The sequence below is a fragment of the Salvelinus fontinalis genome, chromosome 12, assembly GCF_029448725.1.
Source record: "Salvelinus fontinalis isolate EN_2023a chromosome 12, ASM2944872v1, whole genome shotgun sequence".
In the NCBI taxonomy this organism is placed as follows: domain Eukaryota; kingdom Metazoa; phylum Chordata; class Actinopteri; order Salmoniformes; family Salmonidae; genus Salvelinus; species Salvelinus fontinalis.
The window spans coordinates 29,985,298-30,004,784 of NC_074676.1; the positions used below are offsets into that span (position 1 = coordinate 29,985,298).

General features: G+C 43.2%; 1 protein-coding gene across 1 annotated transcript in view; it reads left to right on the forward strand.

Moving 5' to 3' along the window:
* The window catches only part of LOC129867130 (solute carrier family 66 member 2-like), a 95,835-nt gene that overhangs the window by 19,574 nt on the left and 56,774 nt on the right, over window positions 1–19,487 (forward strand). The window contains exon 4 of the mRNA XM_055940326.1: window positions 7,289–7,505. Coding sequence (XP_055796301.1) covers window positions 7,289–7,505 — 217 coding nt within the window. The remainder of the gene's footprint in view (window positions 1–7,288; window positions 7,506–19,487) is intronic.

Consider the following 19,487-nt stretch of genomic DNA (forward strand, 5'->3'; position numbering starts at 1 on the left):
CTCTGTCAACATCACGGCAAATCTCATGTGAGTGCATACCATCTATTGGCACAATGGACAGTTTTAACATCTCGTCCCGTGTTTTATGATTCTATGCATATTCATTAAACACAGAGGTGGGGGTTGATGAAGGGTCAACCTATAAGACAGAACACTGCAGCAGAGCCACAACACAATAGAATAGTACTGCAGTCATCTACTATATATAGCTAAATGAAAATATGGACATGCCTGAATGGCTAAATGACTTAGAAATTATACTTTATTTCAATTTGTGAACTTAGAGCTGCCTCATTAAATATTAACTTAATGACATAGCTATATCGGCACAGTCTTTGTCCTTGTTCAAAATATTGAGGGGTACAGTACATTTTCTTTCTAGTGTAGAGTTTGAATGGATCCACTTTCAGACCCACATTATTGCTCCCTGATCAGCAGTCATGTCCAGGTCAGTCTGTCTGGTACCCAGTCAGTCTCAGATGCTGTAATACAGCTGTAATCGAAACCCATTATCAAGTTCATTTAAATTTGACTTGATAAATTACAAATCCTACTTCTTGACCTGGGGCAAGATTTTAATGACACTTTTGCTCTGCTGTGTTCCTATGTAAACTGTGACATGACAGAGAGGTGATGCTTGAAGGTGGAACATGTGTCCATGCTTATGTGTGTGTGCATGTGCACACGTGTATGTTTTCTTTACATGTGAGTATGTGCACTTACATGCCTACTTGTGCAATATGAGAAAGGACAGTGGTCTAGTGTTTCTTAATGAGAGGCCAATCAGCCCACTATTTCTGAAGCTCTTGCATTATTCAAATGAGACCCACTGCTGACTGAGGGAGTACAGAAACCAGGCCCTCTGTGTCTGCTGCCTTCATTAAAACGTGTACACAACCCACAAACCTCCTCCTGCCCTGCCAGATGCCCTCTCACACAGCAGGCTCTCTGCCCATAGCCCATGCCACCTGGGCATAGGTGCCATGTTGTTAGGACTGCTAATGGTGAGGTACTGTAGGAGTCCCCTCACCAGTCAGTCTGAGTGATGTTGAGTAAAATATGTGCAGACCACACTGACCGTATGTAGGCCTAGCCAACTTCCGTTTTTTCAATTGGTTTGTCAGGCAGGTCTGATTTTAATGGTTTATTATTTTGGATCCAACCTAGCTTGTGTTATATGTTCCCTTTGAACAATCAATACTCATGGGCGTACTGTTAGCTGAAAGGGCAGCATCTCTGTGCCTATGGTTGACCTATCCCAGAGTTAATGGCACAGCTGACAGACAGAGACAGGATGGCTGGTTTGGCCGGTGACCCTGCAGGTGAAAGGACAATGGGTCTAGTTGTCCTCGGGTCAGTTTGGAACGGGTCGCTATATTAAAAAAATGTATTTATGTATATCGGGTCCGGATGGAAAATCTCAAGGTCCATTTCGGAACGGACCCGTGAAGACCTCTATTGCTAACACTAGCAGCTGTTAGTGCTGCTGAGCTGACTGTCTTACAGATGACTGGCCGAATGTATACCCTCTGGCATTCTAGATGTGGTTGAGTTGGACTCCGCTGTAGACCTACTGGCCCTGGGCTACCGACACTGTCACATGGATGTGTGAAGAATTTCCATTGAGTGCTTTGAGTTTTTCTGCTGTTTTAGTAATTAAAATGTTTGATCTGAAGAGCTGGGGGAAAAAATAAGTGCACCTCAACTCCTCCTCCTTGATGTGGTGCCTCTTGTGTGGGTCTTTTGAAGTGCGGCTCGTCAACAAGTCTGCTCTGTAGTGATGTGCGGGATGACTCGTAACCTACAGTCCCCGCAGTTATATCCGCAGGGCGGGTGGGCACGCGGGTTTAAGGTAATACAATATTGTGTGGATGAAGGCTGGGTGAGTGCGTTCATGTTAAATAAAGATTTTAAAAAATCATTTAAAAATCGGTAAATGTATCATTCTTGTTCAATAAAGATCTATAGGCTACATTGAGGTTTTTCTTTCATGATTGTTATCTGAGGTTGGTGTGTAAGCCTAAGTTTTAACTGTACGCGTGCCAAATTCACGGCAATTGCCAAATGCTTTTGGGAACTTAGGCAGAAAAATGTAACAACGATCCACTGAGGCAAAAAGGACAATGTCGGAGTGGGTTTAAAATAAAGAGAAGGGAGGGCCAAAACAGTAGCCTAATGTTTGGGAGAGATGTTATGTGTGATGACTGTGAGGCACTGAACAAATTCTACAGTCACAAGACTTCAAATATGGCATGTGAAGGGAACTGAAATGAGAATACTGACTGTAGGTCTATAACCTTTGACATAGCCTTACATAATATTAACTCCTACAGAATTAAGCAGTTCTTGCAGTAAAATGATACACCGAATGTACATTTTGATTTGGGAACAGGAGTGGAGGACTGTCTGTAAAGGTGCTGTCTTTATCAAATAAAATAACATGTTATTAGTCACAATTGCCGAATACAACAGGTGTAGATCTTACAGTGAAATGCTTACTTACGAGTCACTAACCAACAATGCAGGTAAAAAAATATGGATAAGAATAAGAAGTAAAAGTAACAAGTAATTAAAGAGCAGCAGTAAAATAACAATAGCGAGACCATATACAGGGGGGTGCCGGTACAGAGTCAATTTGCGGGGGCACTGGTTAGTTGAGGTAATATGTACATGTAGGTAGAGTTATTAAAGTGACTATGCACAGATGATAACAACAGAGAGTAGAAGCGGTGTAAAAGAGGGGGTGGGGGGGGGTACAATGCAAATAGTCTGGGTAGGTGTTCAGGAGTCTTATGCTTGGGGGTAGAAGCTTTTTAGAAGCGTCTTGGACCTAGACTTGGCGCTCCGGTACCGCTTGCCGTGCGGTAGCAGAGAGAACAGTCTATGACTAGGGTGGCTGGAGTCTTTGACAATTTTTCGACCTTCCTCTGACACTGCCTGGTATAGAGGTCCTGGATGGCAGGAAGCTTGGCCCCGGTGACGTACTGGGCCGTTCACACTAGCCTCTGTAGTGCCTTGCGGTCAGAGGCCGAGCAGTTGCCATACCAGGCAGTGATGCAACCAGTTAGGATGCTCTTGATGGTGCAGCTGTAGAACATTTTGAGAATCTGAGGACCCATGCCAAATCTTTTCAGTCTCCTGAGGGGGAAATGGTTTTGTCGTGCCCTCTTCATGACTGTCTTGGTGTGCTTGGAGCATGTTAGTTTGTTGGTGATGTAGACACCAAGGAACTTGAAGCTCTCAACCTGCAGCCCTGCCTATGAGAATGGGGGCGTGCTCGGTCCTCTTTTTCCTGTAGTCCACAATCATCTCCATTGTTGTTGTTGTGGCACCACATGGCCAGGTCTCTGACCTCCTCCCTATAGGCTGTCTCATTGTTGTCGGTGATCAGGCCTACCACTGTTGTGTCATCCGCAAACTTAATGATGGTATTGGAGTCTTGCCTGGCCGTGCAGTCATGAGTGAACAGTGAGTACAGGAGGGGACTGAGCACGCACCACTGAGGGGCCCCTGTGTTGAAGATCAGCGTGGCGGATGTGTTGTTACCTACCCTTACCGCATGGGGGACGGCTCGTCAGGAAGTTCAGGATCCAGTTGCAGAGGGTGGTGTTTAGTCCCAGGGTCCTTAGCTTATTGATGAACTTTGAGGGCACTATGATGTTGTATGCTGAGTTGTAGTCAATGAATAGCATTCTCACGTAGGTGTTCCTTTTGTCCAGGTGGGAAAGGGCGGTGTGGTGCAATAGAGATTGCATCATCTGTGGAGCTGTTGGGGCGGTATGCAAATTGGAGTGGGTCTAGGGTTTCTTGGATAATGGTGTTGATGTGAGTCATGGCCAGCCTTTCAAATAACTTCATGGCTACAGATGTGAGTGCTACAGGTCGGTAGTCATTTAGGCAGGTTACCTTAGTGTTCTTGTGCACAGGGACTATGTTGTTCTGCTTAAAACATGTTGGTATTACAGACTCGGACAGGGAGAGGTTGAAGATGTCAGTGAAGACACTTGCCAGTTGGTCAGCGCATGCTCGCAGTACCTGTCCTGGTAATCCTTCTGGCCCTGCGGCCTTGACCTGTTGACCTGTTTTAATGGTCTTGCTCACATTGGCTGCGGAGAGCGTGATCACACAGTCTTCTGGAACAGCTGGTGCTCTCATGCATGTTTCAGTGTTATTTGCCTCGAAGCGAGTTTAGCTCGTCTGGTAGGCTCGTGTCACTGGGCAGCTCTCGGCTGAGCTTCCCTTTGTAGTCTGTAATGGTTTGCAAGCCCTGCAAGCCCTACATCCGATGAGCGTCAGAGCCGGTGTAGTACCATTTGATCTTTGTCCTGCATTGATGCTTTGCCTGTTTGATGGTTCGTCGGAGGGCATAGCGGGATTTCGTATAAGCTTTCGGGTTAGAGTCACGCTCCTTGAAAGTGGCAGCTCTAGCCGTTAGCTCAGTGCGGATGTTGCCTGTAATCCATGGTTTCTTTTTGGGGTGTGTACGTGCAGTCACCTTTGGGACGAAGTCATCAATGCACTTATTGATGACGCCAATGACTGATGTGGTGTACTCCTCAATGCCATCGGAGGAATCCCGGAACATATTCCAGTCTGTGCTAGCAAAACAGTCCTGTAGCTTAGCATCTGCTTCATCTGACCACATTGATCGAGTCACTGGTGCTTCCTGCTTTAATTTTTGCTTGTAAGCAGGAATCAGGAGGATATAATTATTGTCAGATTTGCCAAATGGAGGGTGAGGGAGAGCTTTGTATGCATCTCTGTGTGTGGAGTAAAGGTGGTCCTGACGTTTTTCCCTCTGTTTGCACATTTAACATACTGTTTGAAATTTGGTAAAACGTTTGTAATTTTCCCTGCATTAAAGTCCCCGGCTACTCGGAGAGCCACCTCTGGGTCAGTCCTGATGTCCAGAAGATGTCCAGAAGTTATTTTCAGTCATAAGAGACGGTAGCGGCAACATTATGTACAAAATAAATAAAAAAATAAGTTCGAAACAAACAAAAAACAAAATTGGTTGGGAACATGTAAAACGTCACCCTTCTTCTCCGGCGCCATCCTAGATGGGTTGCTAGCAATTGCGGGCGGGTGCGGGTGATTAAACAGCTGACCTGCACATCACTACTGCTCTCCAGACTAGCTAAGGTAAGCACAACACTGAAAGGGATCTCACTGGTAAGGCCAGCCTGCCTCAGATGGTGCAGCAGCCTGGATGACAGCGAGAGCAAAAGAGACTGATGACAAGGGAGGGAGAGAGTGGCAGAGATGAGAGAGGGGTAGATTTACGGATTTGTTTCTTTTGGATGTGATGCAGATCCATTGGTTATGTTTCTTCATTATGTTTTACTTAACAATTTGAGGTAGGTGTTTTTATGATTGTGCAAATAAAACTACCAGACTTTATTAAAAGGAGGGGGGGAGTGGATGGAGAGAGGGAACTACAATATACTGTATTTGGACAAAACAGACCGCAGTTTGGAAAACAGGTCAAGCTTTAGGAGTGCCAGTAGTACTGCTGCTCTCAGCAGCGTTGCCTGCCTTATTTAAAGGAGAGAAGAGCTTTCATGTTCCTGACAAATGGCAGAGCTTGCCCCTGCAGCTGCCAGCACACTAGAATAAGGGGGTGGGGGGGTAAAATCAATCCGATTTTATTCACAGGTGAAAAATGAAGTCCTCAGAGGATTCTTTGAATAAGGCCTCTCTGCCAGGCACTGTTCAGAAGCTATCAGTGTAAGCGTCTGACTCTACAGACATTATTCATGTGCTGAGACAGCCTGGGCACCGCACCGGCCCTCACTACAAGGACGGACGCAACTGTGTGTGTGTGCGCGCGTGTTTCAGCGCTCGTGCCTGTGTCCTGTCCCCCTCAGATCCTATCTCCTGTTCTATCTCTGTATTGGATCTGTAGGTGTCCCATGATAAGGACATTAATCATGCATTCTTCTCGCTATGAGACGTCTCACTCTACCTCTCCCACAATTCCGTGACCCCAGCGGTGGCGTGCAGCGTGCTGTGTTCCTGACGGGGGTGTACCATCGTCATCACGGTTCCCCCTGACAGGTGTTGCTAAGTGTTCTTTGCAGAAGCTCAGAACGCATAATCTATTGACAATACGCGGAACACGGCCACTTCCTACATGGAACATCACAGTCCAGTCGGTTCACTTACAAATGGGCTCTTATTTAGCTATCAATTCCATTCAGCTGATGTCAGCTCGTTCAATTCCCCCTCTAGTAATTTCAAAGGAATACGAGGCCATTGATCATGTGGGATTACTGTCTTGTGAGGAGCTGACTGGTCCTATACATACCACTGCCTAACCAAGAACCTCTGGCGCTCAATATGCATGGTTGTGTCTGGATTTTAGGTATCACACTCAGCTAGAACCTTATCTCAGCTTGTGACCCCCAGGGCTCTCTTTAGTACTCAGGGTTGGGTTAAATGCATTAAATGCGGAAGACACATTTCAGTTGAATGCATTCAGTTGTACAACTGACTAGGTATTTCCCTTTCTATTTCTGATTTCTCTTAGCTTTGATGTCACGCTGCCTTCCTCCTCTCTCCTTTTAGGTTTTTATATCCATATATCCATTAGACTATAATGCGATGAACAATAAAAGCCAGTGAACCAGATCTGGAACTGTATATTTACATGACTCTCTGTGAACGGTTTGTCTCCTCTCCTGGGTTCTGCTACTATATACAGTAGGCCTACCCTATTGGGCTGCCAGTGCAAACATGGAAAATAATGGATGGAATTTGAAATAGTCTTAAAATATCTGAATAATTAATATTTGTTAGTGAGAGAGGAGCTCTGTCTGACCACATTTTATTTTAGCTGCCGCATTGCATCTCTCTTTCTCATTGGTCAGAGTGTAGGCTTAGTCTCTGTACTTTTAATCAAATGTTTTTTGTTTGTTTTTTAATCTGGTTGACTGAGTTATTAGAATAGCTCTATGTACTGTAGCTCTGTATTGGCGCTATGTGGTGGAATGGGCTCAGTGGTGACGCTTGAAGGATCCAGAGCCAGATATTATGTAAATGTGAAAAGCTTTAAAAAAAATCTCTCCAGTGTTTCATTCACTTACCTGCCCTCTATTGATTTATGTGCTGTGTTCAATGAATGTCTGCATTTTCTAATGAAGGAATCTCTCTCCACATCTTTCCCTCTCTTATCTATCTCCCTCTCTTTCTCTCCTGTCTTTCCCTCCTCCACCCCCACCCCCCTCATCTTTCCTCCCCATCTCTCTCCCCCTCTCTTCTTCCTCTCTCCCTCCCTCCCCCCTCTCAGATCTGAACCTGCGCTACTTCTGGAGCTGGAGTGCGTTTGAGGACTACCTGCTGTTCTGCTTTGCCTTCCCGGTGCTGTGTGCCTTCCTCACCCTGCTCCTGCTGGACTCTGTGCTGTTCGTGGAGGGCCTAGGCTCCCTGGCTATGCTGTTCGATGCCATCCTGGGGGTGCCACAGCTGCTGCAGAACTTCCACAACCACTCCACCCACGGCATGAGGTGAGTGAGTGGCCTGGCTGTAACACACTCCATGAACCCTGTGTGGTGTATACTGTATGTCAATAGGCAGTTGGTCGACAGAGTTTCTTTTCTTGACCGGTCGCAAATTTATTTAGATTTTTTAATGGCACACAAGACACTTGTCTGATTCACACCTGTCTGATTCGTGCCTTCTCAGTGGACTAATCATTGCGGAGGCCGCTGAGATGGCACAGCCCATCACTCTAAGACATTGTACATTGCATATGGTTTAGGGCTGTCTGTTGGCCGACCGAAAGTAATCTGTTCTTTCAACCAATCGATTGGTCGAAATGTTACAACTTGCATTTTTCCATATATAGACAAACCCTATGTGTTATAATTAAATCAACTACAGTGGGGAGAACAAGTATTTGATACACTGCCGATTTTGCAGGTTTTCCTACTTACAAAGCATGTAGAGGTCTGTCATTTTTATCATAGGTACACTTCAACTGTGAGAGACGGAATTTAAAACAAAAATTCAGAAAATCACATTGTATGATTTTTAAGTAATTCATTTGCATTTTATTGCATGACATAATAATTAATATGCATTTTATTGCATGACATAAGTATTTGATCACCTACCAACCAGTAAGAATTCCGTCTCTCACAGACCTGTTCGTTTTTCTTTAAGAAGCCCTCCTGTTCTCCACTCATTACCTGTATTAACTGCACCTGTTTGAACTTATTACCTGTATAAAAGACACCTGTCCACACACTCAATCAAACAGACTCCAACCTCTCCACAATGGCCAAGACCAGAGAGCTGTGTAAGGACATCAGGGATAAAATTGTAGACCTGCACAAGGCTGGGATGGGCTACAGGACAATAGGCAAGCACACAACCGCATATTTTCACCATGTTTCCACCGCATAGGTAGCTTTCACAAAACCGACAAAATAGAGATATAATTAGTCACTAACCAAGAAACAACTTCATCAGATGACAGTCTTATAACATGTTATACAATACATTTATGTTTTGTTCGAAAAATGTGCATATTTCAGGTATAAATCATAGTTACATTACATACATACATTGCAGCTACAATCAGAAATTGCACCGAAAGCAGACAGAATAATTACAGACACCAACATCAAATACCTAAATACTCATCATAAAACATTTCTGAAAAATACATAGTGTACAGCAAATGAAAGACAAGCATCTTGTGAATCCAGCAAATATTTCCGATTTCTTAAGTGTTTTACAGCGAAAACACAATATAGCGTTATATTAGCTTACCACAATAGCCAGAAACACAAGCCATTTCCCAGCAGTAAAAGTTAGCGATCGTGACACACCAGCAAAAGATATATAATTTTTGACTAACCTTGATAAGGTTCATCAGATGACAGTCCTATAACATCAGGTTATACATACACTTATGTTTTGTTCGAAAATGTGCATATTTAGAGCTGAAATCAGTGGTTATACATTGTGCTAACGTAGCTACTTTTTCCTACAACGTCCAGATTTTTTTCGGACACTTTTTCTGACACACATATTCTGACCAAATAGCTATTCATAAACATAACTAAAAAATACATGTTGTATAGGAAATGATAGATACACTAGTTCTTAATGCAATCGCCGTGTTAGAATTCTAAAAATAACTTCATTACTACATAAGGCTTACGTTATGTCGACCGAGTGCCCAAAACCTGGGCGCAAAACTAATAGTACACAGTTCAACAGATATATGAAATAACATCATAAAATGGGTCCTACTTTTGCTGATCTTCCATCAGAATGTTGTACAAGGTGTCCTTTGTCAAGAACAATCGTTGTTTGGATTTAGAACGTCCATTTTCCCTCTTGAATTAGCAAGCGCACTAGCCAAGTGGCGCGAAGCTCTCCTTTCTGAACAAAGGCACACAACGCAACACTCCTAACGTCCCGAATAAATTTCAAAAATCTAATAAAACTATATTGAAAAAACATACTTTACGATGATATTGTCACCTGTATCAAATAAAATCAAAGCCGGAGATAATAGTCGCCTATAACGAAAGCTATTCAGAAGGCAAATCCAGGTCCAACGTCGCGCCTTCCTGAAAACAGGAAATGGGTGACACGTCATTCCAAGAGGACGTATTCCATCTCAGACCAAGATAAACACTCCATTTCTTCTCTCACTGCATCTTGACATCCAGGGGAAGGTGTATGACGTCCATGTATACTAATAGGTATCATGCCTATTTATAGGCAGGACCCAGAAGAGAGCATCGATTTCAGATTTTCCACTTCCTGGTCAGGAAGTTTGTGCCAAATGAGTTATGTTTTACTCACAGATATAATTCAAACGGTTTTAGAAACTAGAGAGTGTTTTCTATCCAATAGTAATAATAATATGCATATTGTACGAGCAAGAATTGAGTACGAGGCCATTTAAATTGGGCACTTTTTCCCCCAAAGTGAAAACAGCGCCCTCTGTCCTCATCAGGTTAAATCTGTATACCTAGATTTTGTTTTAGCTTTTCCTGATTTATTCGCCAAAATTTAAATATATAAACTTGTTGAAAATGCTATTGAATATGTACTGCTATGCGTAACACTCGTGGCTTCGTCAAGTAGGATTTGCAATGGCGAATGAACCTCTTTTATGCCAGAGTTTACGACAAAGGCTGGTCTTCAAACGTATAACCATTACATATTGCCGTTTACCACAGCTCATTGGCTATGTTCCAAGCTAGATTTCAAGATGATCAGTGGTCATTGGGCCAAAATACAGTCAATCAACGATAGACCGGTCCTACCATTGGTGCGCAATGAGGTCATTGATTGGTGTCTTCAAATCGGTTTGTTTCGGTCAATATGTCCTGGGAAAAGAGCCATCATGTATGGTTGTGTTAGTAACAACCAAAGGATTGCAATGAAACCAACCATGACTGGATAAACGTTTGTTTAGTGTGTGTAATTACCACGAACGCTTCATCCAAAGTTGAATGAGACGGAAATCACGACGCAACCGGTTTACAAATGTTTCGTGTTAGGCTATAAAAAATGATTTTATCAAACAAAACGAACATTCACTGTGTAGTTAGGACACTTGGCATTGCCACCAGAGGAAGATCTTCAATGGTAAACGATTTATTTTATTGTTATTTCTGACTTTCGTGACGCTAATGCTTGGTTGGAAAATGCTAGTAATACTTGTGTGTGTGGGGCGCCGTCCTCAGAAAGTCGCATGTTTGCTTTTGCAGTAAACCTTTTTGAAATCTGACACAGCGGCTGGATTAATAAGATGTTCATCTTTAAATGATGTAAGATACATGTATTTACAAGAATGTTTAATACAACGAATGGTGTATTTAAAATGTTAGCTCTCTGCAGTTTCACCGGATGTTGGCCTGGTGGGACGTTAGCGTCTCGCCTACCCTAGAGAAGTTAAATTACATTTTCATAGAACCGCTTGTTGCAATTTTGACGAGGCTCTCTTGTTCAGATATCGGTAAGTGGACTGGAGGCAGGAATTAAAGGGATAACGAATCCAGTTGTTTGTGTTGTCCGTTTCAGGAAAGTACCTGCGTAATTGCGCACCCAACTCACTCCGGTACTTCGCTATATCACATTTGAGATTGTCCGTAAGCTTGAGTTCATTTGCACACACAAAATCATACAATGATGGAAAGACCTGTGTGTTGTTCTTGTTAATGCAGACAGAGAAGAGCTCCAACTTCTTAATCATAGCCTCAATTACGTCCTGCACATTGCATATAGTTGCATAGAGTCCCTGTAATCCTAGATTCAGGTGAAAAAAAAAATCGTCACCCAGATAGGCAAGTCGTGTGAGAAACTCGTCATCATGCAAGCGGTCAGACAAGTGAAAAATACGGTCAGTAAATAAAACTTTAAGCTCGTCTCTCAATTTAAAAAATCGTGTCAATACTTTGCCCCTTGATAACCAGCGCACTTCTGTATGTTGTAAAAGCGTTACATGGTCGCTGCCCATATCATTGCATAGTGCAGAAAATACAAGAGAGTTCAGGGGCCTTGCTTTAACAAAGTTAACCATTTTCACTGTAGTGTTCAAAACGTATTTCAAGCTGTCAGGCATTCCTTTGGCAGCAAGAGCCTCTTGGTGGATGCTGCATTGTACCCAAGTTGCGTCGGGACCAACTGCTTGCGTTTCCACTCCATTACGTCTCCCTTTCATAGCTTTTGTGGCATCAGTACAGATACCAACACATCTTGACAACCAAAGTCCATTTGATGTCACAAAGCTGTGCAGTACTTTAAAAATATCCTCTCCTGTTGTCCTGGTTTCCAGTGGTTTGCAGAAGAGGATGTGTTCCTTAATTGACCCCCCATAAATGTAACGGACATATACCAGGAGCTGTGCCAAGCCCGCCACGTCTATTGACTCATCCAGCTGTAACGCATAGAATTCATTGGCTTGTATGCAAAGAAGTAATTGTTTCAAAACATCTCCTGCCATATCACTGATGCGTCGTGAAACAGTGTTGTTTGAAGAAGTCATTGTCTATATAGTTTTTTTGTCCTTGTCCCCCAGCATTGTCCCAGCCATATCCGCGGTAGCTGGAAGAATTAAGTCCTACACAATAGTATGGGGCTTGCCTGTCCTAGCCACTCGTTAGCTCACCATATAAGACACGTATAGCCCCTTCTTATTAATGGGTTTAGTTGCTTTTATATATTTCTAACTACTCAAAAGTAATCTTAATTCTCGCTCCAAAAACTCCCGTGGCTTATTTTTCAAATTGGCATGTTTAATTTCTAAATATCTGCGCAAGAGTGAAGGTTTCATCGAGTTGTGAGATAGTATTTTTGCACATATAACACACTGCGGCTGAGGAAAGGCACTACACCCAATGTAGTTCTCATCATATTTGCACCTCTTCGATGGTCCAATGTCCCTGTCTGTTGTTTGGTGCGTTCCCGTGTAAGGGGGCAGTAGGTCTTCGGCTGCATCAGATTCACAACTATCAGTGTCCATGGTAGCTGGGCTAGCAACAAATGTAGAACTACTGATGCTAGCAATGGATGTGCTCGTGAAAGCAGAACAACTTGTGTTGTCAACAGGTGCAGGTGTAGTACTGCTGGTAGTAGCAGTACTACCAGTAGAGCTGGTATGTGTCTCTATGGATGCGGGCCTTACTTTTTTAACCATTTTTACATTTTCGAGCAAACGGAATGAGCAGCAGCTACATTTGTCTACAATGTTAGTGGAATTCCCACGAGAGAATAATGGTTAATGGGATTGGATGTTAATTATTTGACGAGGCTACCTGTATTTGACATTGTGTTGTTATTTCGCTGAACACTAGATGGTTTGGCAGTGAAACGAGGCTACTCAGGCGAGAAAAAAACATCACCCAAATGGTTGTCCCCGTTGGGAAATATAAATGGACTGTTTGAAAATGTGAAGAATAAAACAAATTAAAATCACATTTATATTTGGCGTACCTCCGACGGCATTGCGCCTACCCCAGTTTGGGAATACCTGGTCTACAGCTTATCATTAATTATTCTAACTCGGGCGAGCAAAACCTCAAGACTTTCTTAGTACTAGAGATCAAGCACCAGCTGTTGTTAATAAAGAGACACACCACCACCCCTGATCTCACCAGACTCTGTCGTTCTGTCCTGCCAGATAGATGTAAATTATCCATGTCCTTGTTCAGCCATGACTCCAAGAAGCATAGTATATTACAGTTCTTAATGTCCCGTTGATAGGATAGTCTAAAACGGAGCTCGTCCAGTTTATTTTCCATCGATTGCACATTCGTCAATAGAAAAGAGGGTAGAGGCAATTTATTCATTCGCCGCCGTAGTCTCACCAGGGTGCTCACGCGCCGGCCTCTATAGCGCCGTCTTCGGCTTCTACGAGTGTCGGGGATTAGGGCCTGGTCCGGGATAATCAATATGTCTTTTGTCTCTGACTTATTGAAATAGAAGTCCTCGTCCAAATCGAGGTTAGTGATAGCTGTTCTGATCTCCAGAAGCTTTTTTCGGTGACAGGAAACGATTGCGGAAACATTATGTACTAATAAAAAGCATGAGCTGGCACACACCCAGATAATTTGTTTTAGTTTAGAGGTGCTGACTGACAGTGAATAAAGTGTAAGCCATGTAAATAAATAGAGCGTTGCACACTCTATAAACATATAAACTCACAGTAATGTATTAGGTAAAACACCAACGTTTCGGCATCACTGTGCCTTCTTCAGGGTAATGTCATGAACGCTTAAACCAGGTTATGTAGATAAACAGTGCAATTAGTGCAACCAATGACAATAGTGAGGGGTGTGTCAAATATTAGGTTGATTTAGAATGAATTGAGTGAACTGTTAAAAGACAATAGTTTACAGCATATAGAATATATTAGGCTAGTGTTATCATATGGAAACATACGATATTATACATAATATTAGCATCAATATACATTATTGTTTAATTTTATTTCACATATATATTTAATTGTTTCCAATTTCATTACATTTTTGTTACATGTAATCTTTTGGTTCAACCAGAATGCATAATAAGCATCATCAACAGTGGAAACATATCGGGTGTACGCTGATTAGCTGTAGAAAGAATATATTCATTTATGAGACATGTTCATAAAAAAGAGAGAAGAAAGAAGAATTGTTCGTTAGAAGGGCCTGAGATCAAAGTCAATATTTAGACCACTAGGGGTCAATGTTTTTAGAAAGGATATCCAGTAGGCCTCCCTCTGTAGTAGTAGGATCTCGATGTTACCTCTTCTCCTTGGTAGGGTAACATGCTCAATGCCTATGTATTTTAGGGAGGAGATAGGATGGTTAGCTTCAACAAAGTGACCTGCTACTGGATAGTCATTGTTCTTACACCTGATTTTGCTGCAGTGTTCAGCTATGTGTTGTTTTAATTGTCTTTTCGTTTGTCCTACGTAGGATTTCCCACATGAACAGGTGATGAGATAGATTACTCCCTTTGTTTTGCATGAGATGATACCCCTAACAGGGATTTTTCGATCTGTGTCTGAAGAAGGATGTTTTTGTAGTGGTATTGTAATGTACGCGTTGTGCACGTTGGTGTTTCACCTAATCAATTACTGGTAGTTTATATATATATATATATATATGTATATATATGTATATATATGTATATATATGTATATATATGTATATATGTATATATATGTATATATGTATATATATATATATATGTATATGTGTGTGTGTGTGTGTGTATATATATATATATATATATACAAAAAAAAGTTAAGATCAGCAAAAAACAATACACAAAATAGAACAATTTGTCAGGAGCCCGTAAAACAGCCGCCATTCCTCTCGGCGCCATTCTGTCTGTGTCCTGGGTGTCTGGGATGATGGTGTTGATGTGAGCCATGACCAGCCTTTCAAAGCATTTCATGGTTGAAATGCGGGTAGGAGCTTTGGGACAGTAACTGAAAGGTTGCTGGATCGAATCCCCGAGCTGACAAGGTAAAAATCAGTCGTTCAGCTCCTTAGCAAGGCAGTTAACCCACTGTTTCCTGGGTGCTGAAGACGTGGATGTCGATTAAGCCAGCCCTCCGCACCTCTCTGATTGAGGGATTGGGTTAAATGTGGAAGACACATTTCAGTTGAATGCATTCAGTTGTACAACTGACTAGGTATCTCCCTTTCCCTTCTTGGGCATGGCGACTATTATGGTCTGCTTGAAAAAGTTGGTATTACAGACCGAGTCAGGAGCTATCACAACAAGGACATTACAGACTAGCACCAGCGCTGTGACATTGTATTATAAAAATATGAATTACAGAAGGAGAAATGTTGTTTAAATGAACTCTCGTTCCTGCGTTGCATGTTTAAACCGTGCTCATGATGGGTGATTTGGCTCATAAAGGGCTGTGCTGCCTGGAGCATTTTGCCACTCTGACTTACACTTGAAGTCGGAATTTTAAATACACTTAAGTTGGAGTCATTAAAACTTGTTTTTCAACCACTTCAATCACTTCATTGAACCCTGTGGTACCCCCATAGAGACTGCCAGAGGTCCGGACAACAGGCTCTCTGACTTGACACACTGAACTCTGACTGAGAACTAGTTGGTGAACCAGGCGAGTCAGTCATTTGAGAAACCAAGGCTGTTGAGTCTGCCGATAAGAATATGGTGATTGACAGAGTCGAAAGCCTTGGCCAGAACAATGAAGACGGCTGCACAGTACTGTCTTTTAACGATGGCGGTTATGATATCGTTTAGTACCTTGAGCGTGGCTGAGGTGCCCCCGTGACCAGCTCGGGCAACGGAATGCACAGCAGAGAAGGTACGGTGGGATTCGAAGTGGTCAGGGATCTGTTTATTGACTTTAGAAAGGCAGGACAGGATGGTTATAGGTCTGTAACAGTTTGGGTCTAGAGTGTCACCCCCTTTGAAGAGGGGAATGACCGCGGCAGCTTTCCAATCTTTGGGGATCTCGGACGATACGAAAGAGAGGTTGAACAGACTGGTAATAGGGGTTGCAACAAAGGTGGCGGATCATTTTTGAAAGAGAAGGTCCAGATTGTCTAGCCCAACTGATTTGTACGGGTCCAGGTTTTGCAGCTCTTTCAGAACATCAGCTATCTGGGTTTGGGTGAAGGAGAAGCTGGGGATGCTTGGGAAAGTTGCTGTGGGGGGTGCAGAGCAGTTGGCCGGGGTTGGGGTAGCCAGGAGGAAAGCATGGCCAGCTGTTTATTTTATTTTTATTTTATTTCACCTTTATTTAACCAGGTAGGCAAATTGAGAACACGTTCTCATTTACAATTGCGACCTGGCCAAGATAAAGCAAAGCAGTTCGACACATACAACAACACATAGTTACACATGGAGTAAAACAAACATACAGTCAATAATACAGTGAAAAATAAGTCTATATACAATATGAGCAAGGGAGGTGAAGGCAAACAAAATATATATATAAATAAATAAAAATATAAAAATGCCATGGTGGCAAAGTAAATACAATATAGCAAGTAAAAAAAGTAAAAAAAAGTAGAGATAGTAGAGATAGAAAAAAGTAGAGATAGAAATAATGGGGTGCAAAGGAGCAAAATAAATAAATAAATAAATAAATACAGTAGGTAAAGAGGTAGTTGTTTGGGCTAAATTATAGATGGGCTATGTGCAGGTGCAGTAATCTATGAGCTGCTCTGACAGCTGGTGCTTAAAGCTAGTGAGGGAGATAAGTGTTTCCAGTTTCAGAGATTTTTGTAGTTCGTTCCAGTCATTGGCAGCAGAGAACTGGAAGGAGAGGCGGCCAAAGGAAGAATTGGTTTTGGGGGTGACCAGAGAGATATACCTGCTGGAGCGCGTGCTACAGGTAGGTGCTGCTATGGTGACCAGCGAGCTGAGATAAGGGGGGACTTTACTTAGCAGGGTCTTGTAGATGACCTGGAGCCAGTGGGTTTGACGACGAGTATGAAGCGAGGGCCAGCCAACGAGAGTGTACAGGTCGCAGTGGTGGGTAGTATATGGGGCTTTGGTGACAAAACGGATGGCACTGTGATAGACTGCATCCAATTTATTGAGTAGGGTTTTGGAGGCTATTTTGTAAATAACATCACCGAAGTCGAGGATTGGTAGGATGGTCAGTTTTACAAGGGTATGTTTGGCAGCATGAGTGAAGGATGCTTTGTTGCGGAATAGGAAGCCAATTCTAGATTTAACTTTGGATTGGAGATGTTTGATGTGAGTCTGGAAGGAGAGTTTACAGTCTAACCAGACACCTAGGTATTTGTAGTTGTCCACATATTCTAAGTCAGAGCCGTCCAGAGTAGTGATGTTGGACAGGCGGGCAGGTGCAGGCAGCGATCGGTTGAAGAGCATGCATTTAGTTTTACTTGTATTTAAGAGCAAATGGAGGCCACGGAAGGAGAGTTGTATGGCATTGAAGCTCGCCTGGAGGGTTGTTAACACAGTGTCAAAAGAAGGGCCAGAAGTATACAGAATAGTGTCGTCTGCGTAGAGATGGATCAGAGAATCACCAGCAGCAAGAGTGACATCATAGATGTATACAGAGAAGAGAGTCGGTCCAAGAATTGAACCCTGTGGCACCCCCATAGAGACTGCCAGAGGCCCGGACAACAGGCCCTCCGATTTGACACACTGAACTCGATCAGAGAAGTAGTTGGTGAACCAGGCGAGGCAATCATTAGAGAAACCAAGGCTGTCGAGTCTGCCGATGAGGATGTGGTGATTGACAGAGTCAAAAGCCTTGGCCAGGTCAATGAATACGGCTGCACAGTATTGTTTCCTATCGATGGCGGTTAAGATATCGTTTATGACCTTGAGCGTGGCTGAGGTGCACCCATGGCCAGCTCTTAAACCAGATTGCATAGTGGAGAAGGTATGGTGGGATTCGAAATGGTCGGTAATCTGTTTGTTGACTTGGCTTTCGAAGACCTTAGAAAGGCAGGGTAGGATAGATATAGGTCTGTAGCTGTTAGGGTCAAGAGTGTCCCCCCCTTTGAAGAGGGGGATAACCGCAGCTGCTTTCCAATCTTTGGGAATCTCAGACGACACGAAAGAGAGGTTGAAAAGGCTAGTAATAGGGGTGGCAACAATTTCAGCAGATAGTTTTAGAAAGAAAAGGTCCAGATTATCTAGCCCGGCTGATTTGTAAGGGTCCAGATTTTGCAGCTCTTTCAGAACATCAGCTGACTGTATTTGGGAGAAAGAGAAATGGGGAAGGCTTGGGCAAGTAGCAGAGGGGAGGGCAGTGCTGTTGACCGGGGTAGGGGCAGCCAGGTGGAAAGCATGGCCAGCCGTAGAAAAATGCTTATTGAAATTCTCAATTATAGTGGATTTGTCGGTGGTGACAGTGTTTCCTATCTTCAGTGCAGTTGGAAGCTGGGAGGAGGTGTTCTTATTCTCCATGGACTTTACAGTGTCCCAGAACTTTTTTGAATTTGTGTTGCAGGAAGCAAATTTCTGCTTGAAAAAGCTAGCCTTGGCTTTTCTAACTGCCTGTGTATATTGGTTTCTAGCTTCCCTGAAAAGTTGCATATCACGGGGGCTGTTCGATGCTAATGCAGAACGCCATAGGATGTTTTTCTGTTGGTTAAGGGCAGTCAGGTCAGGAGAGAACCAAGGGCTATATCTGTTCCTGGTTCTAAATTTCTTGAATGGGGCATGCTTATTCAAGATGGTGAGGAAGGCATTTCTAAAAAATATCCAGGCATCCTCTACTGACGGGATGAGATCAATCAATCAATCAATCAAGTTTATTTTATATAGCCCTTCGTACATCAGCTAATGTCTCGAAGTGCTGTACAGAGACCCAGCCTAAATCCTTCCAGGATACATCGGCCAGGTCGATCAGAAAGGCCTGCTCGCTGAAGTGTTTCAGGGAGCGTTTGATAGTGATGAGTGGAGGTCGTTTGACCGCTGACCCATTACGGATGCAGGCAATGAGGCAGTGATCACTGAGATCTTGGTTGAAAACAGCAGAGGTGTATTTGGAGGGCAAGTTGGTTAGGATGATATCTATGAGGGTGCCGTGTTTACGGAATTGGGGTGGTACCTGGTAGGTTCATTGATAATTTGTGTGAGATTGAGGGCATCAAGCTTAGATTGTAGGATGGCTGGGGTGTTAAGCATGTTCCAATTTAGGTCGCCTAGCAGCACGAGCTCTGAAGATAGATGGGGGGCAATCAGTTCACATATGGTGTCCAGAGCACAGCTGGGGGCAGAGGGTGGTCTATAGCAGGCGGCAACGGTGAGAGACTTGTTTTTAGAGAGGTGGATTTTTAAAAGTAGAAGTTCAAATTGTTTGGGAACAGACCTGGATAGTAAAACAGAACTCTGCAGGCAATCTTTGCAGTAGATTGCAACACCGCCCCCTTTGGCCGTTCTATCTTGTCTGAAAATCTTGTAGTTGGGGATGAAAATGTCAGAATTTTTGGTGGTCTTTCTAAGCCAGGATTCAGACACGGCTAAAACATCCGGGTTGGCAGAGTGAGCTA